The 27491-nt window shown below is 35.5% G+C and overlaps 1 protein-coding gene across 9 annotated transcripts in view; it reads right to left on the bottom strand.

Moving 5' to 3' along the window:
- Positions 1–27491, bottom strand: part of DENND1B (DENN domain containing 1B) — a 257532-nt gene that overhangs the window by 44234 nt on the left and 185807 nt on the right. For all 9 annotated transcript variants that reach the window (XM_063794083.1, XM_063794087.1, XM_063794102.1 and 6 more), the window contains one exon: positions 25422–25523. In XM_063794083.1, coding sequence (XP_063650153.1) covers positions 25422–25523 — 102 coding nt within the window. The remainder of the gene's footprint in view (positions 1–25421; positions 25524–27491) is intronic.

The following is a 27491-nucleotide window of genomic DNA, read 5'->3' as shown; positions in this document are numbered from 1 at the left end:
AAAGCGTTATTAATGAGAAGAATGCTGAATTTAACAGTTTTTCAAACACCTTTTTCTATTTTTATTCAATAACAGCTATTTTTCCCCCAAGTGGAGTTGGTTCATGGTTATATCACTTTAATAACTCTGGAGCATTTCATAATAAGTAAAAGAGATAAGAACATTTTTAGTTACTGATGCAGAGAAATAATTTTGAACTAATAAAAAATCATCTCTGTTGGAAAAGCTGTGACTCTATAATGTGCTATCACATGTTGCCTTATAAACAGTTACCTATTTCATTTAGTAAACACATATCTACAGGTAATTGGAAGACATAAGCTTTGAAAGAATTAGTTTATTATTATAAGTAATGACAAATAGCATTGTTAATAACAATAAAAGTGACATCAATATAACATAAAATTAGGTTGCAAGTAGATTTTTAAAAGAACTTAAGAATTTGCTTTAAGATGATGCTTTTATATAAATCTTAATATTTTTCTTTTTATTCCAAAAGAAAAAAATTAAAATCTAGATCTAAACATGTTAATCACACCAAAACATAAATAACATAACTGGAAATCTTACAAAAATTCATAGATATTATCCCATAGTATGGATTCCATAATTTCATAAATTATAAATAGATAAAATTGATTTAAATAATAATACATGTAATTCTCAAGATCAATGACATTATTCCCTCTAAATCATCAACAATTGCAAGAACCAGATTTTGTTAATCTTTATGACATGATCTTTTCGCTTTTGGAGATGACAAGGATTTTAGGAGCTATGAGCCAGGAACCATGGACAAAAACAAATATACATGTTACATAACACCAGAGGCCACCCTCTAGTTTTCAATCACGGGTCTGTTACATCAAAATAATATATATATAAAATCATTAATAATTAGTCCAGTCCATTATACTGGAGGGCACTCAGGTTTGCAGGTTTCCTTTCAACCTTGCTTATGACATGATCTTAAAATACTGTGACAGGTTACAAGATAAATATTTTCAAGCAGCAAAACTGCTTCTGGCTCTTCTTTTTGATATTGATGTCACTAAGGTTTTTAAAAGTGTTTTTATCTTCCAATAGCCACCTAATACGACACTGAGTCAATTTAAAGAAATTATCTGTTGCTTTAAATATACTTCAGTAAGTAATACTGTTAAATGAAAATTAACATTCACTATTCAAATTCATTTTTTAAATACAATTAAATATAAAATGAATGTTTCAAATATGTAATATAAAGAATAGACTCCATAGGAGGCTTCTTTCCAAAAAATATAAAGAATATGTTTTGATCAAAGTCACAGATTACACTTCAATATAGCTGCCAGTAAACTGGTAGGAATGTATATGTCCTCTAAGAGATAAGTCATATGCCTTTTACAATTCTTTAATTATTTACCAGTCAGTGTATTTCCGGCATTGAATCTAAAAATCCTAAAACAAGTTATGCTATTATCAGTGTTCTAATTCCCTTAGTGGTCTAGACACATGTTATATAAATATTTAATTGCAACCACTCCATCAAAACTCTATGACAACTGAATTTCAGGATTCTAGTATCATTTTAAAAGAAATATTTGATCTTTTTAAAATCCTTATAAAAAAGATTCTGGTAGAGAGATGAGGCAGTGGTGCAATTCTCTGCCGAGCTGAGGAAGTAGCAAGATTCAGTGTTGTTTTTTGTGTTAACATGGCAGTCCTGTTACTGAAGCAAAGCTGCAGAAGTGCTGAAGCAACACAATAAACAAATCTACACACCCAAATTCCTTCTTCAGCCTGGAGGAAACATTACCATGGCTCAGAAATTTATCTCACATTAGAAACCCTTCTTAGGTACAAAGATAAGAGGTAACTAATAGATTCAAGTCTTGAGAGCTAGAGAAAAATAGTTTTAAAAATCAATCAGCAATTTAAGGAAAAATAAATACAGTAAAAAATTGCTTTCAAAAATAAACTAATTTCTTATGAATCTTTAAAATTTGCCTTTTTATATAATGCTCTGGGCTAAAAATTTAATAAGTAGTCTAATTTAAATATTTCTTCTTAGAAATGTTCAGTAAACCTTGACAGGTTAGTGAAAACTACACTGAAGTGTTACAATAAATTACATCAACAGATATTTATAGACACCTGCTAAATGCAAGCCATTCAGTTAGTAGCTATATATAAACACAAACTGCCTATAACAAGTGGGAATAAGCAAGGTAGGTCAGCTCAAACTAAGAAAATTAAGTATATGGGAGAATAGAAATAAATTGTTATTTTTATGCCATTAGGTAATGAGATGACCATCAGGCTCCAGTATACTAAATTAGACTACCATGGTATCATGAACAGGAAAACACTATGAAGAGTATTAAGAGCCCACTCAGTGCAATGTATTATTAAAACTAATAACCTAAAATAACAGTAATAAGACAACAATACTACTTTCAAGGATATGTCAATTGACATTAAATAATGTGCTAAAGAATTTAGTCTGCTGAACCTTATGATCACCAGACCAAAATAATCAACTAATTATATTATTCAGTGAATATTTCACTGAATATATATGCTATATTCCAGGCACTTTCCTAGATACCTGAAATACAGGAATAAATGAAGCAGGCAAAAATCCAAGCCCTTGTGATGCTTAAACATGTAGTGGAGGTAGGGGAAGAGAGTTTTAGCATGAAATAAGAAACAACAAATGATGTAGTATGTGAGAAAGTGATGAGTGTTAGAGAATAAGATAGACTTCCTAGGGGAAGTTAGGAAATCTAGGGCAAGGAACTTTCTATTTTAAATAGTGTGGTCAGGGTAGGTCTCATGAAGACAGCATTTAAGCCAAGTCTTCAAAGCCATGAGGAGGTTTAATGGGAAAAGAGGATTCCAGGCAAAGGGAATAGCTAGAGTAAATACCCACACTGGAGTAGGAACAGGCAGGTACTCAGTAGGCCTGTGGCAGGCTCCATGTATCAGGAGAAAATCCCATCAGCCATAATGACTATTTGCACTCAAAATTTATAAACCTCAACCTCCAATAGGATTTGAATACCAAGCAATTCTATTTTACTTTGCAGTCACTCCATTCACTCTCCCCATCCATTTTACAATGTCCTATCTTCTTTCTCCTTAAATGTTTAACGACCTCTCCCATTCTCTTTCAGTTGACGATCTTTCTTCCTAATTTCACCAAAAAAGAGAAAACCGAAGTAATTAAAAGAGAAATTCTACAAGCTCTAAGTCACACATTTACCTACCTCACCCATCTGCGCTCACAGACTGCCTTTTCTCCTGTTATGAATAAACTGCCTGTGCTCTTGCAAAGACTAACTTCTCTAACAATTTTTCCTTCTCTCTTCTGAATATAGTTTTATTTCTTAACTAGATCTTCCCAGCAGCATACAAACATGTTATTTCTTCTCTTGACCCCACTTACTTCTCTAGTTATGTGCTATTCCATTCTTCACAGCAAAATTCAAAAGAGCTGTCAGTACTTTGTGTCTACGTCTTCTCCTCTCATGCTTCAATCACAATTTCTGTCTCACCACGTCAGCAAAATTGCTCTTGCTAAGGTCATCATATATCCATGGTTACTAAATCCAGTAATCAATGCTAGGTCCTTGTTTTAATGAGCCTGTCATGAGCATTTGACAGTGTTGATCCCTCCCTCTTTGGTATTCTTGTTGGCTGCTAATATAAAGTACTCTTCTGGTTTCTGTCCTACCTAATTGTTCATCCACTCTTTCATAACCTCCGTTGCTAGTGCCCTCTTATACTACTTTCTTATCATTTCTATTTATACTTTTTCCTTTGGTAATCTCATCTAATCTACATGCTGATGGCTTTAAATTCTACCTACATGCTGATGACTCCAAAATGTATACCTCCAGTCCAGTATTCTCCCCTCCTCCTTTATCCATCCACTTACCTAATCAATATCCTGCTTGCATCTCCAATAGATATCTTGACTTAATATGTCTGAAACTCAACTCTTGTTCTTCTTGACGAAATCATCTTCTGCCCACAGTCTTCCCAATCTCAATTTTAATTGAGACAAATACTTCCTTCCAGTTTCTCAGATGAGATAACATGGAATCATCCATGACTCTGCTTTCTCTCATCTTTATATCAAATCCTTCAGAATATCTATTGGCTTTATTTATAAAATAAACCCATATTCTGACCAAATCTCATCATATCTTCAATCAACAGTTCCACACTGCCATCAATTTCTCACCTAGATGATAGCAATAGTTTTCTAAATCTTCTTTCTCTCTGTTTCCACTTTTGGCCACCCCACAGGATACCGCTGAAGTGACACATATTCCAGGAAATCTACATTGACTATATTATTTTAAATTGTAATCCTACCCTCACCTCTGGCAGTCCCCATTTAACATACCCTGTTCTATCTACTTTCCCATAGTACTTCTGATCTTTGAAGATCAACATTATTTTTAAATTATAATTTGTTATTAGAAATAAAAGCTTCACAAAGTCAGAGATTGTCTTCTTCTTCGTTCTCTGATGTACCTCACCCAAAACACTTCCTATTATACAATGGATACAGGCATATCTCATTTAATTGAACTTCACTTTACTGCACTTCAAAGACAGCTTTTACAAATTGAAGGTTTGTGGCAACCCTCCATTGAGCAAGTCTATCAGTGCCATTTTTCCAACAGCATCTGCTTACTTTGTGTCCCTGTGTCATATTTTGGAAACTCTTGCAATATTTCAAACTTTTTCATTATAATCATATTAGAATTACAGGATTATATTATATGATTATAGTTGTTATGGTGATCTGTGATCAGTGATCTTTGATGTAACTATCATAATTGTTTTAGGGTGCCAGGAACCACCCCCACATAAGTCAGCAAGCTTAATTGATAAATGTTGTGTGTGTCCTGACTGCTCCACTGACTGGCTATTCTCCCATCTCTCTCCCTCTCCTCAGGCTTTCCTATTCCCTAATTAATAACCTTACAATGACCTCCACGCATCCAAGGGAAAAAGCTAAAAATGATGAAGCTTGTGAGGAAGGCATGTCAAAAACTGAGACAGCCTGAAAGCCAGGCCTCTTGCACCAAGCAATTAGCCAAGTTGTGGATGCAAAGGAAAAGTTCTTGAAGGAAATGGAAAGTGCTACTGCAGTGCCCACACGAATGACAAGAAGGTGAAACAGCCTTATTGCTGAGATGGAGAACGTTTGAGTGGTCTGGATAGAAAAAGTCAAACGAGCCATGACATTCCCCTAAGCCAAAGCCTAATCCAGAGCAAGGTCCTAACTCTCTTCAATTATATGAAGGGTGAGACATGTGAGAAAGCTGTAGGAGAAAATTATGAAGCTAGGAGACATTGGTTCATGAGATTTAGGGAAATAAGCCATCTCTACACATAAAAGTACATGGTAAAGCAGCAAATGCTGATGCAGAAGCTGTAGCAAGTTATCCAAAAGATCTAGCTAAGATTATTGATGAAAGTGGCTGAACAACACATTTCCCAATGAGGATGAAACAACCTTCTGTTGGAAGAAGATATCATCCACGACATTCATAGCTAGAGAGGAGAAGTCAATGCCTGGCTTCAAGGCTTCAAAGCTTCAAAGGACAGGCCAACTCTCCAGTTAGGCGATAATGCAGCTGGTGACTTTAATTGAAGCCAATGCTCATTTGCCATTTAAAAAATCCTTGGGCCCTTACAAATTATGCTGAGTCTACTCTGCCTGTGCTCTATAAATAATACAAAGCCCAGATGACAATACATCTGCTTACACCATGTTTTACTGAACATTCTAAGCCCACTGTTGAGATCTGCTGCTCAGAAACAAAGACTCCTTTCAAAACGTGACTGCTCACTGACAATGCACCTGGCCACCCAAGAAACTCTAATGAGATATAAAAGGAGATTAATGTTGTTTTCATGCCTGCTAAAACAATATTCATTCTGCAACCCATGGATCAAGGAGTAATTTTGACTTTCAAGTCTTATTATTTAAGAAATACATTTCATTGGGGCTACAGCTACCATAGGTAGTTATTCTTCCAATAAATCTGGGGAAAGTAAATTGAAAACCTTCTGGAAAGGATTCACCATTCTAGATATCATTAAGAACATTCATGATTCATAGGAAGAGGTCAAAACAGCAACATTAACAGGAGTTTGGAAAAAGTTGATTCCAACCAGCTCTCATGGATGACTTTAAGGGGTCCAAGACTTCTTCGAGGAAGTAACTGCAGATGTGATGGAAACAGCAAGCAAACTAGAATTCTAAGTGGAACCTGAATATGTGACTAAATTGCTGTAATATCATAATAAAACTTGAACAGATGAGGAGTTACTTCTTATGGATGAGGAAAGAAAGGAGTTTCATGAGATGAAATCTACTCCTGGTGAAGATGCTGTGAAGAGTGTTGACAATAATGAATTTAGAATATTACATAAACTTAGTTGATTAAGCAGCAGAAGGGTTTGAGAAGATTGACTCCAATTTTGAAAGAAGTTCTACTGTGGATAAAATGCTATCAAATAGCACCATATGCTACAAAGAAATCTCTCATGAAGGTAGGAGTCAATTGATGTGGCAAATTTCATTGCTGTCTTATTTTAAGAAAAAGACAACCACCCCAACCTTCTACAGCCACCTCCCTAATCTGTCAGCAGCCGTCAATACTGAGGCAAGAACCTCCACCAGCAAAAAAAAAAAAAAAAAGATGATTTGTTAAAAGCTCAGATTATCATTACCATATTTTAGTAATAAAGTATTTTTCAATTAAGGTATGTACATTTTTCAGACACAATGCTATTGCACACTTAATAGACTATAGGACAGTATAAACCTAATGTTTATATGCACTGGGAAACAAAAAACTTTGTGTAATTCACTTTATTGCAATATTCACTTTATTGCAGTGGTCTGGAACTGAACCCACACTATATCTGAGCTATGAGTAAAGAATACTTAAAAACTGTTTCTTAAATTTTAGTGTTCTTACTTTTTATGGCATTTCATTAATAATGTATATTTCTGGGCTTTAATCCAGGCCTCTTTAATCATTAGTTTTGAAAGTGAGACTCAAGAATATGCATGTTTAACAGGCTCTCCAGGTAAGTCAGTCTTACCATAAGAGAGCAAGCAGTCTGAGACTACACTCTGAGAAACACTATTTAGGATATTGAAATCAGTTAACAAGAGATGCTGGGAGAAAAAGTATCCTTTATCCTGATAAACTGTCTCCTCTTGTACATTTCTTCTGTCATTACGTCTCTATATTCCCCCATGTCACATTACATTTTATCATTTTTTCACGTTATAAAATACATGCTTGATGCAATTACCATCTCCTATCTATTCATAACTCAAATCTTTCTTAACACTCCAAAACTGTTGAATCTTCATTTACTAGTAATACAAGTGCTGACATTGGCTATAGATTACATACCATGAATCACTATCATGAAAAAGAATAATACGAAAATGTAGAAATCTGTAACAATTTTTTATGTTAAAAGCTTTTAAATATCTTCTGAAAATCTGTAGCTAACATAAAAGGAAATATTTCACTTTGGTCCCACTCCTTTTATTCAACATCTTATTATGTCAGGGAAAGTAGATCACAGCACAAAACAGAGCATGTGCTCAGGATCTCATAGAATTTCCACTTCTACATGCTACACCACTATGTGACTCCAAGTTTAAAATTGTAGATATCATTTTATTTAAAATACAGTAACACTTTACTCCTATAATTTTCTTTCTTTCTTTCTTTCTTTTTCTTTTATTTTATTGTTATTATACTTTAAGTTTTAGGGTACATGTGCACAATGTGCAGGTTAGTTACATATGCATACAAGTGCCATGCTGGTGTGCTGCACCCATTAACTCATCATTTAGCATTAGGTATATCTCCTAAAGCTATCCCTCCTCCCTCCCCCCACCCCACAACAGTCCCCAGAGTGTGATGTTCCCCTTCCTGTGTCCATGTGTTCTCACTGTTCAATTCCCACCTATGAGTGAGAATATGCAGTGTTTGGTTTTTTGTTCTTGCGATAGTTTACTGAGAATGATGGTTTCCAATTTCATCCATGTCCCTACAAAGGACATGAACTCATCATTTTTTATGGCTGCATAGTATTCCATGGTGTATATGTGCCACATTTTCTTAATCCAGTCTATCATTGTTGGACATTTGGGTTGGTTCCAAGTCTTCGCTATTGTGAATAGTGCCGCAATAAACATATGTGTGCATGTGTCTTTATAGCAGCATGATTTATAGTCCTTTGGGTATATACCCAGTAATGGGATGGCTGGGTCAAATGGTATGTCTAGTTCTAGATCCCTGAGGAATCGCCACACTGACTTCCAAAAGGGTTGAACTAGTTTACAGTCCCACCAACAGTGTAAAAGTGTTCCTATTTCTCCACATCCTCTCCAGCACCTGTTGTTTCCTGACTTTTTAATGACTGTCATTCTAACTGGTGTGAGATGGTATCTCATTGTGGTTTTGATTTGCATTTCTCTGATGGCCAGTGATGGTGAGCAATTTTTCATGTGTTTTTTGGCTGCATAAATGTCTTCTTTTGAGAAGTGTCTGTTCATGTCCTTTGCCCACTTTTTGATGGGGTTGTTTGTTTTTTTCTTGTAAATTTGTTTGAGTTCACTGTAGATTCTGGATATTAGCCCTTTGTCAGATGAATAGGTTGCAAAAATTTTCTGGTACCAAAACAGAGATATAGATCAATGGAACAGAACAGAGCCCTCAGAAATAACGCCACATATCTATAACTCCTATAATTTTCATACAGCTCTTAGATAAGTTTCATTATATTGATTTTCATAAACTCCTCATCTACTAAAACTGTCAAAATATTTTCATGCATAATCCTTATAATAGGGAATCACTCATCAACTTTTCATTTATTTATTTAATAAACTTAAATGCCTATTATGTATTAGCTATTAGGATACAAAAACACTTAAAGCATGAACCTTGTTTTTACAGAATCTACAACACAAGAAGGAGCCAAACAAACCAACAAATATCATATGGTGCTAAAAGAAGGGAAATTCATAGAAGTATGAGAGGTAAAAAAAAAAATTCCTGGAAAAGGTGTATCTGAGCTTGTTCTTAAAGAAAGAATAGACTGAGTTGTGGAATGTAAAATGGAGAGAGGATATTCAAAGCAGAGAAAACAAGAACAACAAGTATATGTGCATTTCTTCATTCATTTATTCCTAGAGGGACAGTAAATCATAATGACTAATGACAGTAAATAAAGACAGAAATAGTGACAGTAAATAAAGATTAGAACAGAACTAAATGAAATAGAAACTAGAAAGGTAATAGAAACGATCAATGAAACTGAACATTAGATTCTGAAAAGTTAAACTGACAAACCTTTAGCTGGTCTAATTAAAGAAAAAAATAAAGAAGCCTCAAATAAGTAAAATTGGAAATGGAAGAGGACACAGTTCAACTGATACTACAGAAATATAAAGAATCATAAGAGTCTACTATAATCAACAATTATACACCAACAAATTGAATAACCCAGAAGAAATGAATAAATTCCTAGATACAACCTATCAAAACTGAACTATTAACAAATAATGAAATAATGAATAAGGAGATTGAATCAGTAGTCAAAAATCTTCCATCAAAGAAAACCCCAGACCTGATGACTCCACTGCTGAATTGTAACAAACATTTAAAGAATACCAATCCTCAAACTCTTCAAAAAAACTTAAAAGAAGAGAATATTTCCAAAGTTATTTTATGTGGCCAGCATTACTCTCACACCAAAGCCAGACAAGGAGACTCCAAAAAGAAAGAGAATTACATCCAATGTCCCTTAAACATAGATGCAAAAATCTTCAACAAAATACTAGCAAACCAAATTCAACAGTGTTTTAAAAGGATTATCCCTGGAATGCAAGGATGGTTCAACATTCACAAATCAATAAATGTGATACACTACATTAACAGAATAAACGGCAAAAACCTTATGATCACATCAACAGATGCACAAAGGCATTTGACAAAAATCAACACTCATGATGAAAACACTTAACAAATTATGTATAAAATAATTTATCTCACCACAATAAAAGGAAAAATATAACAAGTTCACAGCTAATATAATAGTCAATGGTAAAAAGCTAAGATAAGGAACAAGACAAGAGTTCTCATTCTCACCATTTCTTTTAAACACAGAAGTAGAAATCCTAGTTAGAGCAATTCATGAGGAAATAGAAATAAAAGGCATCCAAACTGGGGAGATGAGGGGAGGGAGGGAAGGAAGGAAGGAAGGAAGGGACGGAGGGAAGGCAGGCAGGGAGGGAGGGAAGGAGGGAGGGAGGGAAATTGTTTGCTCATGGCATATTACATGCGGAAAACTCCAAAGACTTGAGCAAAAAAACTGTTGGAACTAATAAGCAAAATCAGTAATGTAGCAAGATACACAATCAACGTATTAAAAAGTAGCATTTGTATACATTAATAACTATCCAAAAAGAAAGCAAGAAAATAATTAAATTTACAATAGCATAAAAAAATACTTGGGAATAAAATTAACCAAAGAAGTGAAAGACCTATACAATGAAAGCTATAACACTAATAAAAGAAACTGAAAATGACAAAATATATAGAAAAATATTCCATGTTCATGTGTTCATGGATGGAAGAATTAGCATTGCTAAACTATCCATACTACCCAAAGGGATCTACAGTTCAACGTAATTCCTACCAAGGTTCCAATGATATTTTTCTCAGAAATATAAAAATCAATCCTAAAATTCATATGGAACCACAAAAGACCTCAAATAGACAAAACAATCTTGAATAAAAGGAGCAAAGCTGGAGACATCACATTATCTGATCTCAAAATATACTATGAAGCCATAATAACCAAAATGGCATGGTACTAGCATAAAAACAGATATACAGACATATGAAATAGAATAGAAAACCCAAAAATAAATCCATACATTTCCCATCAACTGATCTTCAACTAAGGTGCTAAGAACACAAAATGGAGAAGGACATCCATGTGCAGAAGAATAAAATAGGGCACTTATCTCAGATTATATATAAAAATCAATTCAAAATGGATTTATAAACATAAGACCTGAAACCATAAAACTACAAGAAGAAAACACAGGGGAAAAGCTTCTCAACACTGGTCTGAGCAAAGATTTTTTGGATCATGACTTCAAAAGCACAGGCAACGAAAGCAAAAATAGACAAATATGATTACACAAAGGAAATAACAGAGTGAAGAGATGATCTCTGCAATGGGAGAAAATATTTGTAAATTATATCTGATAAGGAATTGATATCCAAAATATATAAAGAACTCAAACAAATTAATAACAAGAAAATAAATAACCCAATTAAAAATGGGCAAAATATTTGAAAAAAAAAACATTGATCATAAGAAGACATACAAATGGCCAACAGTGAAAAAATGTTCAACATCACTAATCATCAGAGAAATGCAAATTAAAACCACAGTGAGACATCATGTCATACCTGTTAGGATTTTTATTATCAAAAAGACAAGAGATAAGTTTTGGCCAGGATGTGGAGAAAAGCTAACCCTTGTACCTTACTGGTGGGAATGTAAGTTAGTATAACCATTATGGAAAACAGTATGGAAGTTTCTCAAAAAACCAAAAATAGAACTATTATATGATCCAGCAATTCCGCTTCTAGGAATATATCCAAAGGAAATGAAATCAGTATGCTGAAGATCTATCTGCATTACATGTTCAATACAGCATTACTCAACAATAACAAATATATGGAATCAACCTAACTGTCCATGAATGGATGAATACAAAAAGAAAATGTGGTATACACACACACACACACACACACACACACACACACACACACACACACACACACACAATGGAACACTATTAACCCTTTATAAAGAAGAAAATCCTGTCAACTGCAACAACATGATTCAATCTGGAGGACATTATGCTAAGTAAAATAAGCCAGGCATCAAAAGACAAATAGTACATGATTTCACTAAAAAAGTCAAACTCAGAGAAGCAGAGAACAGAATGGTAGTTACCAGGGGTTGGGGTAAAGCAGACAAAATTTTAATTAGACAAGAGGAATAACAAGTTCAGGAATTCTATTGTTCAACATGGAGAGTACACTTAATAACTATAATGTATAGTTAGTAACTATGTATTAAATACTTGAAGATTGCTAGGAGAGTAGATTTTAAACGTTCTCACCACAAAAAATGTTAATTACATGAGTTAACTGATATGTTACTTAGCTTGATTTAGTCATTCCACAATCAAAATTGATGTTAATTAATTTAGCCATTCTATAATCAAATTCCAATATCAGAACATCATGTTATATATCATAAATATATACAATTTTTATTTGTCAAAAAAATAATGGCCAGGCACACTGGTTCATGCCTGTAACCCCAAACCACTAGGAGGCTGAGGTGAGAGGATCACCTGAGATCAGGAGATCAAGAATAGCCTAGGCAACATAGCAAGATCCCATATCTCAAAAAAAAAAAAAAAAATTTAAACCAGGCTATACCATGGTTACTGAATTTTCCTTATGTGACATAGGAATTTATCTCCAAAGAAGTACTGAAGATTAGCTGAGAATGATCTCCCCTCTCCAAAACTACATGGGATTTATTTTATCAAATAATAAGTACTCAGATGTTTCCTCACAATAACAATGTAGTTATCCAAGGCCCACCAGAGACTTCGAAATATATTTTTATTCAATTACCTGGTAAGAATAATCTTAAGAAACAAAACTAAGATTTTTCAATTTATGTCAATAAAATTACATAAACATTTGATAGAACTGAGCGCATGTTTACAAAATGGAATGGTGATTTTATTAGAGGTGGATGATCTTGAGGATTTTTACCCTGATATTATAATTTATACACTTTAGTGAATGTACTATGTTATCTTAGTGTTCTCTTTTGGTCATAAAGAGGTTACCTTTAATGAAACAGAAATCTCCCTATGTCCCTAATCTTAGAGTCTTTACTTATTATTTATGGTTGTTATCACTGTAATAAGCAAATATTTGACTATTCAAAATCGCTTTTTATGTGTAATAATAAAAAATATGTTAAGGAGAGATGTGACTAAAATTTATTTAGCACCCAACATTGACAAGGTCCTATGCAAGAAACTGGATATATAGAATGCAATCATAAATGGTCCCAGTATTAGAAAGGTTCATAACCTATTGAGAAAATTGATATGTAAATAAGACAGTTATTTAAAATGTCAATATAAAAAGACATATATGAACATTATCTTTGATTTCTTATTTCTCTCTACTCTAACCCACAAGTAAGAGTTGACAATTCTACCTCTCAAACATAAACAAATTCTGTCCTGTTTCACTCCATCTTGTTTACTACCACCATCACTTCTCTCCTGGACAACTGCAAAAGCCTCATAATTGGACTTTTGCCACCTCTCTCTCCTCTAACATATTTTCACATGGTAATCTGGGCAACCTTTACAAAATACAGATCAGATCCAATCATGTGCCAGCTAAAACTTCCCTACAGCATACTGTTCCATTTAGAATAAAAGGTAAACTCCTTATGCCTTCAAAGCCTTGTATGATCTGTCCCTTTTATGCCATTCTAACTTCATTTAGTACAACTCTTTTCCGTGCCCACATTTCATTTATTCGGATCTTAGAAAATGCCAAGTTCTTTCCCTCCTTTAGGTCTTTGTAACAATTCTCCCTACCTGTAACCATGTTCTTCTTTTCATATCTCAAAACTGATTCCTTCTTTAGACGTAGCTTAAATATCACCTTTTCAGTAATGCCTTTTCTAGTCACTCAATCTAAATTGGCCATCCAGTCAATGTCTCATATACTCTGAACTTTTTGCTCACTGATATTTTTCTTATTTGCTGTTTGTTTGTTTGTTAACCCATTTCCTTCACTAGAAATATCAGCTTCATAACAGAAGGCTACACATCTCTGAATCTCAAGTGCTTGGAGTAGCAGCGCCTGACACAAAATAAATAATCCATATGTAATTGTTAGAGTGAATAAACAAATAAAATGTGTTCAAACTAATAGACGCACAGAAAAAAGAGTACAGACTTAGTGACGGGGAGAGACACTCAGGGAAGACTTTAGAGAGGTGAAAATACATATTAAAAAGAGAAATTACAATAACATGGGATAAATGCCACAAGTGAGATATGAATAAAAATCTAAAAGAGGGATCAGTTCCAAGATGGCCAAATAGGAACAGCTCTGGTCTGCAGCTCCTAGTGTGATCGATGCAGAAGACAGGTGATTTCTGCATTTCCGATTGAGGTACATGGTTCATCTCATTGGGACTGGTTGGGCAGTGGGTATAGCCCACAGAGGGCAAGCCAAAGCAGGGTGGGGCATCGCCGCACCCGGGAAGCACAAGGGGTTGGGGGATTTCCCTTTCCTAGCCAAGGGAAATCGTGACAGACTGTACCTGGAAAAACGGGACATTTCTGCCCAAATACTGCGCTTTTCCCATGGTCTTAGCAATCAGCAGACCAGGAGAGTCTCTTCTGTGCCTGGCTCAGTGGGTCCCACGCCCACAGAGCCTTGCTCACTGCTACCGCAGCAGTCTGAGATTGACCTGTGAGGCAGCAGCCTGGTGAGGGTAGGGGCGTCCGCCATTGCTGAGGCTTGAGTAGGTAAATAAAGGGGCCGGGAAGCTCGAACTGGGTGGAGGCCACTGCAGCTCAGCAAGGCCTACTGCCTCTATAGACTCCACCTCTGTGGGCAGGGAATAGCTGAACAACAGGCAGCAGAAACTTCTGCAGACTTAAACGTCCCTGACAGCTCTGAAGGGAGCAGTGGTTCTCCCAGCATGACATTTGAGCTCTGAGAATGGACAGACTGCCTCCTCAAGCAGGTGCCTGATTCCCTGTAGCCTAACTGGGAGACACCTCCCAGTAAGGGCTAACAGACACCTCATACAGGCAGGTACCCTGCTGGGACGAAGCTTCCAGAGGAAGATCAGGCAGCAATATTTACTGTTCTGCAGCCTCCACTGTTGATACTCAGGCAAACAGGCTCTGGAGTAGACCTCCAGCAAACTCCAACCGACCTGCAGCTGAGGGACCTGACTGTTAGAAGGAAAACTAACAAACAGAAAGGAATAGCATCAACATCAACAAAAAGGACATCCACACCAAAACCCCATCTGTAGGCAAGCAACATCAAAGACCAAAGGTAGTATTCTCTGACGGTAGTTTGAATTTCTGTGGGATCGGTGGTGATATCCCCTTTATCATTTTTTATTGCGTCTATTTGATTCTTCTCTCTTTTTTTCTTTATTAGTCTTGCTAGCGGTCTATCAATTTTGTTGATCCTTTCAAAAAACCAGCTTCTGGATTCATTAATTTTTTGAAGGGTTTTTTTGGTCTCTATTTCCTTCAGTTCTGCCCTGATTTTAGTTGTTTCTTGCCTTGTGCTAGCTTTTGAATGTGTTTGCTCTTGCTTTTCTAGTTCTTTTAATTGTGATGTTAGGGTGTCAATTTTGGATCTTTCCTGCTTTCTTTTGTGGGCATTTAGTGCTATAAATTTCCCTCTACACACTGCTTTGAATGTGTCCCAGAGATTCTGGTATGTTGTGTCTTTGTTCTCGCTGGTTTCAAAGAACATCTTTATTTCTGCCTTCATTTCGTTATGTACCAGGAAGAAGTTGAATCTCTGAATAGACCAATAACAGGCTCTGAAATTGTGGCAATAATCAATAGCTTACCAACCAAAAAGAGTCCAGGACCAGACGGATTCACAGCCAAATTCTACCAGAGGCACAAAGAGAGCTGGCACCATTCCTTCTGAAACTATTACAATCAATAGAAAAAGAGGGAATCCTCCCTAACTCATTTTATGAGGCCAGTATCATCTGGATACCAAAGCCTGGCAAAGACACAACAAAAAAAGAGAATTTTAGGCCAATATTTCTGACGAACATTGATGCGAAAATCCTCAATAAAATACTGGCAAACCGAATCCAGCAGCACATCAAAAAGCTTATCCACCACTATCAAGTCGGCTTCATCCCTGGGATGCAGGGCTGGTTTAATATACACAAATCAATAAATGTAATCCATCACATAAACAGAACCAATGAGAGAAACCACATGATTATCTCAATAGATGCAGAAAAGGCCTTTGGCAAAATTCAACATCCCTTCATGCTAAAAACTCGCAATAAACTAGGTATTGATGGAACATATCTCAAAATAATAAGAGCTATTTATGACAAACCCACAGCCAATATCATACTGAATGGGCAAAAACTGGAAGCATTCCCTCTGAAAACCAGTACAAGACAAGGATGCCCTCTCTCCTATTCAACATAGTGTTGGTAGTTCTGGCCAGGGCTATCAGGCAAGAGAAAGAAATAAAGTGTATTCAATTAGGAAAAGAGGAAGTCAAATTGTCCCTATTTGCAGATGACATGATTGTCTATTTAGAAAACCCCATCATCTCAGCCCAAAATCTCCTTAAGCTGATAAGCAACTTCAGCAAAGTCTCAGGATACAAAATCAGTGTGCAAAAATCACAAGCATTCCTGTACACCAATAACAGACAATCGGAGAGCCAAATCATGAGTGAACTCCCATTCGCAATTGCTACAAAGAGAATAAAATACCTAGGAATCCAACTTACAAGGGATGTGAAGGACCTCTTCAAGGAGAACTACAAACCACTGCTCAACAAAATAAAAGAGGACACAAAGAAATGGAAGAACATTCCACACTCATGGATAGGAAGACTCAATATTTTGAAAATGGCCATACTGCCCAAGGTAATTTATAGATTCAATGCCATCCCCATCAAGCTACCAATGACTTTCTTCACAGAATTGGAAAAAACTACTTTAAAGTTCATATGGAACCAAAAAAGAGCGCGCATTGCCAAGACAATCCTAAGCAAAAAGAACAAAGCTGGAGGCATCACGCTACCTAACTTCAAACTATACTACAAGGCTACAGTAACCAAAACAGCATGGTACTGGTACCAAAACAGAGATATAGGCCAATGGAACAGAACAGAGGCCTCAGAAATAACACCACACAACTACAACCATCTGATCTTTGACAAATCTGACAAAAACAAGAAATGGGGAAAGGATTCCCGATTTAATAAATGGTGCTGGGAAAACTGGTTAGCCATATGTAAAAAGCTGAAACTGGATCCCTTCCTTACACCTTGTACAAAAATCAATTCAAGATGGATTAAAGACTTAAATGCTAGACCTAAAACCATAAAAACTCTAGAAGAAAACCTAGGCAATACCATTCAGGACATAGGCATGGGCAAGGACTTCATGACTAAAACACCAAAAGCAATGGCAACAAAAGCCAAAATAGACAAATGGGATCTAATTCAACTACACAGCTTCCGCATGGCAAAAGAAACTACCATCAGAGTGAACAGGCAACCTACAGAATGGGAAAAAATTTTTGCCATCTACCCATCTGACAAAGGGATAATACCCAGGATCTACAAAGAACTTAAACAAATTTACAAGGAAAAAAAACCCATTAAAAAGTGGGAAAAGCATAGGAACAGACGCTTCTCAAAAGACATCTATGCTGCCAACAGACATATGAAAAAAGGGTCATCATCACTGGTCATCAGAGAAATGCAAATCAAAACCACAATGAGATACCATCTCATGCCATTTAGAATGGTGATCATTAAAAAGGTAAGAAACAACAGATGCTGGAGAGGATGTGGAGAAATAGAAAAGCTTTTACACTGTTGGTGGGAGTATAAATTAGTTCAACCATTGTGGAAAAAAGTGTGAGGATTCCTCAAGGATCTAGAACTAGAAATACCATTTGATCCAGCGATCCCATTACTGGGTATTTACCCAAAGGATTATAAATTATGCTACCATAAAGACATATGCACATGTATGTTTATTGCGGCACCATTCACAATAGCAAAGACTTGGAAACAACCCAAATGTCCATCAATGATAGACTGGATTAAGAAAATGTGGCACACATACGCCATGGAATACTATGCAGCCATAAAAAAGGATGAGTTCATGTCCTTTGCAGGGACATGGATGAAGCTGGAAACCATCACTCTCAGCAAACTATCACAAGGATAGAAAACCAAACATTGCATGTTCTCACTCATAGGTGGGAATTGAACAATGAGAACACTTGGACACAGGGCGGGAACATCACACACCAGGGCCTGTTGGCAGGTAGGGGCCTGGGGGAGGGATAGCATTAGGAGAAATACCTAATGTAAATAATGAGTTAATGGGTGCAGCAAACCAACATGGCACATGTATACCTATGTAACAAACCTGCACATTGTGCACATGTACCCTAGAACTTAAAGTATAATTTAAAAAGAAAACAGAAAAAGAAAAAGAAAAAAAAATCTAAAGAATAGAAAAGACAGAATGATCAATGTAAGGGTTGACGTTTGAAGAGGCTATGGCGGAATGACAGGAAGCATATTAACACTGATGGTATAGTATGGCATAGACAAAACCTGACATTGTGAAATGTATGTGTGAAGGAACATTCAATGTGATTGCATATTACATTAGAATAGGAAATTGGAAAGGATTTGGAGCCCAGAGAGGCACCAAGCACCTTATATAGTGTGATACTCCATGAAAGTGGCAGAACCAGGATACAAACCCGGATCTATTGGATTCCAAGCCAATATTCTTCACAGGGGTACAGACCTGCCATTAGTGACACTCAATGGTGTGACCAAGAACACAACGCCAAAGAATGTATGTGGTATATTTAATTGAAATTTTAATTTTATTTTAATATGAAGGTAAGAAGAGGGTAATACAACCAGTATTTAAAATGTTTTCACTTTAAAATAAACACTGCTATGTTGTGATATAGAATGTACAACATGTATAAATGTTTTGGAAAAATGCAGAATGCTTCCTAAACTGTGCCTGTCAGTGGGCTTCTACAGCCACCCCCTTATACTCTTTAAAAATATGTATTCTCTTCTGCCATGGGGGGCACTTTTTTGGATAGAAAAGTTTGAGAAATACACATTTTTATTACTCAATGAAAGGTAGAAAAGGTTTTGGGGGAACATTAAAAAAGAGTTTTCCAATTTGAATCTTTATCATTTTCCTCCCTGATAAGAGTTAGAATTTGGGCAAGAAGAATTATTTTGAATATCTATTTAAATATATGTGAGTTCCTTCACTATTAAATAAGTTTCCTAACAGTAATCTAGATTATCAGTTTAAAAGGCCTATATTCATGGAGAGCCCGTAAGTTTATAGTTCTAGATGAGGCTCTTGGATTGACACACTAAATTCAATCAGACTGCATGAATAAATAAAATGTGTTTAAAGTAATATAGGCACAGAAAAAAAGGAGTACAGACTTAGTGAGGGGGAGGGACACTCAGGGAAGACTTTAGAGAGATGAAGTCAATATAAAAAAGATAAATTACAACAACATGGGATAAATTCTATAACTCAGACATGAACAGAGCTCTAAAGGAAGAGAAAAGATGAGATGATTGACCTAAGGGTTGACATTCGAACTATTATAGCCACTTGCCATAGCTACATTGCGGTATAGAATATACAATGTATAAATGTTTTGGAAAAATGCAGAATGCTTCCTAAAATGTGCTTATCAGTGAGCTCATACAGCCACCCCCCATACTCTTTAAAAAATGCATTCTCTTCTGCCATGGGGGGCACTCTGTTGGATAGAAAAGTTTGAGAAATACACATTTATATTACTATATGAATGGTAGGAGAGGTTTTGGGGGAAAGGTTTGGTTTTGCCGTGGTCCTTAGCCATGGCGAATGTATGGTAAGATGAGCAGAAAAAACTTCAGTTCCAGGGGCCTTAATAACAAGCAATGTACAGAAGAAAATAATTTCCTTCATTGTATTAGTATGAGATAAAAGTAAGAGACCTGAAAATAATGGCTTAAGTCTTTGTAAAGCTGCTAGCTAAAGAAAGACGGTAATGTCAGAGTTGTGGATTTAAGGAACTGTTTCTGGGATTCCTTCCAAATCCATTATCTAAAGAGAAATTCATACAAATGGAACCCACTATCATCCATCTAAGCTATGTTTATTTCAAAGTATCATGGAATGTTAGAGATGAGAGGTATCTCAAACTCAGTGATCTTTTACTCTAACTCATGTTACAATGCAGAAACTGAGACCAAAAGAGGTTAAGAAGTCAACTGTCAATGAAAATACAGCCTATTACTGGATGACGTATAAACATTAAAAATATATATGTTTTAACACAATACTTTAATTAAATATTAACAGTTTAAATAATAATAATAAAGCAAGGATAGTTGGTAGCTTATGCTTTGTTGACTGAAAGAAGGAGTGTCCAGGGGAGGGGAAGATTTTGATCAAAGGATACAAAGTTTCAGTTAGACAAGAGAAATAGGTTTTTGAGATCTACTGCATGGTACAGTGACCACAGTTAATACTAATGTATTGTACATTTCAAAATTGCTAAAAGAGTAGGGTTTTTGTTGTTGTTGTTGTTGTTGTTGTTTCTTTGAGATGGAGTCTCGCTCTGTTGCCCAGGCTGGAGTGCACTGGCACAATCTCAGCTCACTGTAACCTCTGTCTCCCAGGTTCAAGCTATTCTCCTGCTTCAGCCTCCTGTGTAGCTGGGATTACAGGCGTGTGACACCTTGCCTGGCTAATTTTTGTATTTTTATTAGAGACGGGGTTTCACCATGTTGGCCAGGTTGGTCTCAAACTCCTGACCTCAGGTGATCCACCCCCATCAGCCTCACAAAGTGCTGGGATCACCAGCGTGAGCCACTGTGCCCGGCCTAAAAAAGTAGATTATAAATGTTCTCAGCATTCTAAAAAATGTGAGGTGATAGATATGTTAATTAGCCTGATATAATCATTCTACAATGTGTATGTGTGTATCAAAACATCACATTGTACCCCATAAACACACACTATTGTCAATTAAAATTTTTAAAAAATAAAATACAACAAAAATTATACAATTGAAATATTTTTAAAATGATAAGTAAACTAGGAGAACACTGTCTTTCCTTATACCTATGTAACAAACCTGCACGTTGTGCACATGTACCCTAAAACTTAAAGTATAATACAAAAAAAAAAGTCCCTCCCTTTAAGGGACCTCCCTAGTTAGCCTCACATAGTAGCTAGAACTACAGGTGTGCACCACCACATCCAGCTAATTTTTGTATTTTTTGTAGAAACAGGGTTTCACTATGCTGCCCAGGCTGGTTAGTCCTCTTTTTTAAGGCTTTCCAAGTGATTCAGATAGGTGCACCAATTAGATTATCTAGAATAATCTTCTTTATTTATAGTCAAATGATTAGGAGTTTTAATTTTATCTTTAAAATCCTTTCATAGCAAAACCTAAATTACTGTTTGATGGAATAACTGGGGATGGTAGCCTAGCCAAGTGGACACATTAATGAAACCAACACAAGGGGGGCAAACTCAGTTTTTGTTGGGAAATGTCCTCATGTCACTCATAATTAAAAGGTGTTTTGTTTGGCATAGAATTCTATGTATTTTTTCTCAACACACTGAAGATATCATGCCAGTATCTTCTAGATTCCATTGTTGCTGCTGTGAAGTAAGCTGTCAATATATTGCTCCTTTGAAGGTAATCTTTTTTCTCCTATTTAAACAAATTTCCATTTTGTTTAGTGTTTTATAGCTTTGGATGTATGAATATACACTGTGTGTGGGCATAGATTCTTTCTTCTTTATTCAGTTTGGATGTTAAGACTTTATAAATTTGTAAATTTATGAAGTGTATTTTCATTGGTTCTGGCACTATCCTTTCAACTACTGTCTCTGTTCCATTTTCTGTCCTCACCTATTAGAACTGACTATATGAATTTAAGGACATTCTTAGTCTACCCTCTATGTCTATCAACTTCCTATATTTTCCATTTCTGTCTTTCCATACCATATTTTGTATAACTTCTTTTTCAAATATATCTTCAGCTTAGCAAACCTCTCTTCACTTAGATTTGATCTGCAATTACACCCATCAACTTATTTAATTTCAATTATTACATGCTTCCTTAACAGAAGTTTATTTGCTACCTTTTTGAAATTGGCTTTGCACTCTTTGAAGTTTTTCTTCTCTGAACATTTTAAAGCTTGTTTCTTCTTTCAACATGTTAAACATGGCTATTTTCATATTCTATTTCTGATAATTCCAATACTTAAAGTCTTTGCAAGTCAGTTTCATCTGTTGTTTCTGCTAGCTCTCATTTATAATTTCTTTCATTGTATTTTTAATAATTTTTCTTTCTTTTTTTTCTTTTTTTTTTTTTTTTTTTTTTTTTGAGATAAGAGTCTCACTCTGTCGCACAGGCTGGAGTGCCGTGGTGCAATCTCAGTCACTGCAAGCTCCTCCTCCCAGGTTCATGCCATTCTCTTGCTTCAGCCTCCAAAGTAGCTGGGATTACATGCACCTGCCACCATGCCCAGCTAATTTTTTTGTATTTTTTTTTTTTTTTTAGTAGAGACAGGTTTTCACCGTATTAGCCAGGATGGTCTCGATCTCCTGACCTCATGATCCACCCGTCTCGGCCTCCCAGAGTGCTGGGATTACAGGTACCTGTTGCTAGGATCTAATAATTTTCTCCTGTGAGTCACTGCGCCTGGCCCTTTTAATAATTTTTAACAGCAAAATTTCCTTTTGGAATTTTAGCTGGAAGAATTATTTGATGCCTGGCTGAAGGTGATTTCCTGAAGAGGGAATATATGTTTGCCTCTTCCTGAGGTCTGGGGGCACTAACATTTAGGGTCCTTTAAATTTCGTTTGAGTTTTGTCAGCCAAAATCAGAAAATATTAATTCAGGCTGCAAATTTCTGTGCAGACTGACATGTGGTTATTTCTTAACAGCATTTTTCCCTTCCCTCTACCCAGCACTAATGCTTTGGATGTATGAGTTTCCTTACAGATCCCCAGGAAACTGACTGAGAAAGTAAACACCTTTATTTCTAGTTTACCTGTACATTAAGTCTTCTCAGAATTACAGGAACTGGGTCTCCTCTTACACTTCTCATCTTGTAAAGTGAGCACTAGGCTTTGTCTCCTGTACTGTCTCAACATAAGGAGTTCTTTAAATATTACGTTTTAAATTGTAGTATGTAGGTTATTTATGGATCCTACCCTGCCATATTATCAGAAATAAAACTTCACTTTAACTCTTTCCTTAAAATTATATACTGCTCTCCTGGGTCAAAGTCCTCTCAAATTTGAAGCATAAGTTGTTCTAAGAGATAACCTGAATAATTCTAGACCTATAATGGATCACAAAGTCATAGTCATAAATCTTTTGTACCTAATAAATATTTTTATATTTTTTCAGCCATATGAGTAGTATCTTTGAGGATTCATCTGTGTTAGTTTTTTACCAATTGACTCTTCTTTTAGAAGTTTGTGAAACTCTGTCAACGAGAATCTTTTCAATCCTTTCAGGGCTATCTTCACATATCACTTTTTTAAGAATCATGAGCATATCAAGTTCTAGAAGACAGCCAATTTGTGCAAGTAAGACTATCCACATTGTCCACATAATTAGTTCTTTGGTTGACCATTTTCATATTTTACATTTAACGTCCTTGAACAAACTGTATTTTTTAAAAGTCCTACACAGATATGTATTTTGTTAATGTAATTTCTCTAAGAATGAGGCAGACATTAAGATTTGCTGAGCATCAACAAGGCACCATGCATTGTGCTGAGAGTGTACATGTGTTAATTCACATAAACCTTATTATAATCCTGTGAGGTAGGTGGTAATATTTCTATTTTAAAGAAAAAGAAATATGTACTCATGTAAAACAGATATTCTGCGATACAGTCAAAATGTAACCCAACTATACATGACTCCTAAAAAGTAAACGCTTCTGTAACTATGCAAAAAAATTACTGTTTTATTAACTTTATTAAGTGGTAAGGAACTAGTTACAGAAGTTCATGATCAAAGGGAAATAAGTTAGATATTCTACCTACCCATTCAATCCCTAACCCCCATATAATTTAATCTTCAAAACTCAGTTTTGATAATGGAAGATAGTGCCTCTTCTTGATAGAGAAAAATACAAAAAGGTACTGATATTTTACTCAACAAGCATGCACTGCATGACTAGCTTAGGACTGTACTGTGCTATACTTCAGCATTTATAAAGCACTATCACTTGATCTTCCTTTCAACCCTGGGAAGTAATTGAGTCTATGCTTGGAGACCTCTAGGGACAAAAAGCTCCAAAAGCAGCCCACTCTATTTTTTGGAAATTCACAGGACATCTCTGATCCTGAAATCCATGCTCCTTAAGTTTGTGTACAGGATAACCTTAACCCTTTCCTTAATGTAAAACTTCACTTATTGGAAGACAGGTATCTCCCCATGCCCCAGAGTATTTTGTAATCTCAGATTATTTTTTAAAATTTCCTCAGAAGTAGTAGCATTAATTGTTGCCATGCTGACTTCTTTACTGACCTAATTTGAAGGTTATTTTGAATGATATAGTATCTTCCCTTCTAACAGTTCAAAAAAATTATTAGACTGTCAGCTTCTCAAGGGCATTACTGAGTTTTTATTCATTTTTGTATCCTGGCCCTGAGCACAGTTTATGACACACAGTAGGTCTTCATTAAATGTTTAATTCACATAGTAAACTTTACACTTAACATTGTCATGTGGAATAAGAAAAACAAGTGTTAAGAACTTAATTCAAATTTTGTATACAGAAACTAAGACAACCCAATTTAAGACACTTGCTATGATTACACAATGGAATGACAGAAGCAGTGCATCCAAAATTTCTGAAATCTGATGTCTAGTTACCGCTTTTTTGAAATAGCAATTATATTTTCTGAACCAAAAATCAGGACAAACAGCATAACTATGAGTCTTATTATTGATTCTGAATGTATGAGTATTAAAAAGTCTTACAAAGCTTAAAAAGTTAAATATTCATTTTATGAACTATTTTATAAACTATATTACAATGGAATAATCCTATCAAAATACAGTTTGTTAGTTTACCATATCAATCCACCATACCAAAATAACTTCTTCTAAGATGCCTTGTATAAGTAAAACTAGTCATGTTGCTGCTGCTTCTGTGAATGTATATTCTTCCTCAATGAGACTTTAAGCTCAGCCACATTTGATGAGAAATTTTTAATAGCAAAGTTATTATATTTCTAGAGTGCTATGTCATAACTAGCTACGACTTACAAAAGAAACAAAAATTTCCTGACATTCTAGAAAAGATGCTACTCAGGGTTTGTACATAGTTTTATAGTAATACAAATGTGTAAAACTGACAATGTTGTCTTACAAAAGAAAAATGTGGAGGTCCACTCTTACCTGCTTAAAAAGCTGGAGGTTAATGGCAGTTTCCAGGAACTGTTTCATCACGCTTGAGCGGTGCTTTACAAAACTCTCCTCACAGAAAGTGATGGGCTCACCCTAGATAGAAATAAAGATTTTAAGGGCATCAATAAAAGGTTAGTCAGAGAGAACTAGTCTCTTTAAATAGGTATGTGGAGAGTGATAGAGGAAGCGTAAGGTGCAGAAGCAACAGACCCTTCCTTACACAGAATAGTTTAGGCTAGCAGAAATATTCCTCTACTAATAAGCCTGTACTACAGCTTTCTAATCCAGGATCCCATGTACTCTTAAAATTGCTCAATTTTACTCCCTCAAGTAAAAGTAAATCCCCTAAAAATAAAGATTTGACATCATCAGATTGAATTATGAGTATTAAACATAGCACACATACCTGAAAATATCACATAATTTTATTGCATCCTGATTGGAAAACACTGTTACTATAAAAACTGCTGCATGATATTTGACATTCGCACTTAGTTGTTATGATCATTAATTTGTTTTTTAATTAATGAAAAGATTCTACAATCACCTTCTCTTCATGATTGCAAAACAATTCAGGCTGGATACTTTCCAGGATAAGTCCTACTTGGCATCTGCTTTCATTAATCCTTTGCGTTAAGTAATCATATTTTTGCAAGCGTCTTGTGGTAGCTCTACCAAATGCTCCTCCAAACCAGCAAGGACTTAAATCTCAAGTCCTACTGATTCCATTTTTTTCTATTTATTCCTTTGCATGAATGCAGAAAATCATCACCCACTGGCTAATTCCTACCACCTGCTATTTCCCTCATCAGCCTGAACAGCCCTTTAGCCCATTCAACACAAAAAAAGATAAGTGACTAAACTTTATGACAAAAATGAAAACACAGATGAATAAAAATGATTCCTTCATTACAATGCACCTTGTAGCAATATTTATGTCATAGGAAAAAGAAAAAGTGTGCCTGTTTACTTTGTAATAGAACTTTGGAAAAAAATAAGAATAATTTAATTACAATTATAATTTAATCTTAAGGAAGACTCAATATTATTACAGATATCTTTAAGTACAATTCTGAAAATAGGTTCCTGTATAAATAAAATAATGAGAGTAACTATGTAATTAAATTATTACCACTTTCTGATAAAGTTAATACACTATAGAACTGTACTGTCACATTCAGTAGACACTAATCACATGTAGCTATGTAAATGTAAATTTATGAAGATTAATTAAAACTTCAGTTCCTCAGTCATACTAGCCACATTTGAACCGCTCAATGGTCACATGTGGTTAGTGGCTACTATATTGAACAGCACAGATACAGAACATTACCTTCAGCATAAAAAGTTTTCCTGGATAGCACTGCTATAGAAAAAAGAAAACAAAATTCAAACAAATTATTAAAGAAGACAGTTCGATAAACTCTTAAGTGGTGTCACCTACCATCAGCTACCAGCCAATGATTCATAATAAAAATGTCATTATACATTTTTATACAGATGATTGCCAATTTTTTTCAGGGGGGAGGGGTTGGGGAGGGTGTCATTCTGCCATGCAGGTAGGATTATAGTGGTTCATTCATAGCTCACTGCAGCCTTGACCTCCTGGGCTCAGGTGATCCTCCCACCTCAGCCTCCCAAGTAGCTGGGACTACAGGCACATGCCACCATGCCCGGCTAACATTTTGTATTTTCTGTAGAGAAAGGGTTTCGCTATGTTGCCCAGGTTGGTCTCAAACTCCTGAGCTCAAGTGATCTCCCCACCTCAGCCACCCAAAAAGCTGGAATTCTAGGCATAAGTCACCAACCTAGCCTATTATTGCCAATGGTAAAGAGCTACAGATGATCTTTAAATTACATATTTTTTAAACCGGACTAATTTACATAAATATATTTTGGATGATCACAAATGTACTATATTTTCCACTATCACAGAATTTATAATCTATCGGAGGAAGGCAAGCCTGTTAAAAATAAAGGTCTATTGTTTTCTAATCTCTAGTACTAGCATCATCCCTAGTTACACTGGGAGCCCGATAAATGTTTTATGATTGAATTTTA

Source organism: Pan troglodytes, chromosome 1, assembly GCF_028858775.2.
Source record: "Pan troglodytes isolate AG18354 chromosome 1, NHGRI_mPanTro3-v2.0_pri, whole genome shotgun sequence".
In the NCBI taxonomy this organism is placed as follows: Eukaryota; Metazoa; Chordata; class Mammalia; order Primates; family Hominidae; genus Pan; species Pan troglodytes.
This window is presented reverse-complemented; position numbering and strand designations above follow the sequence as displayed.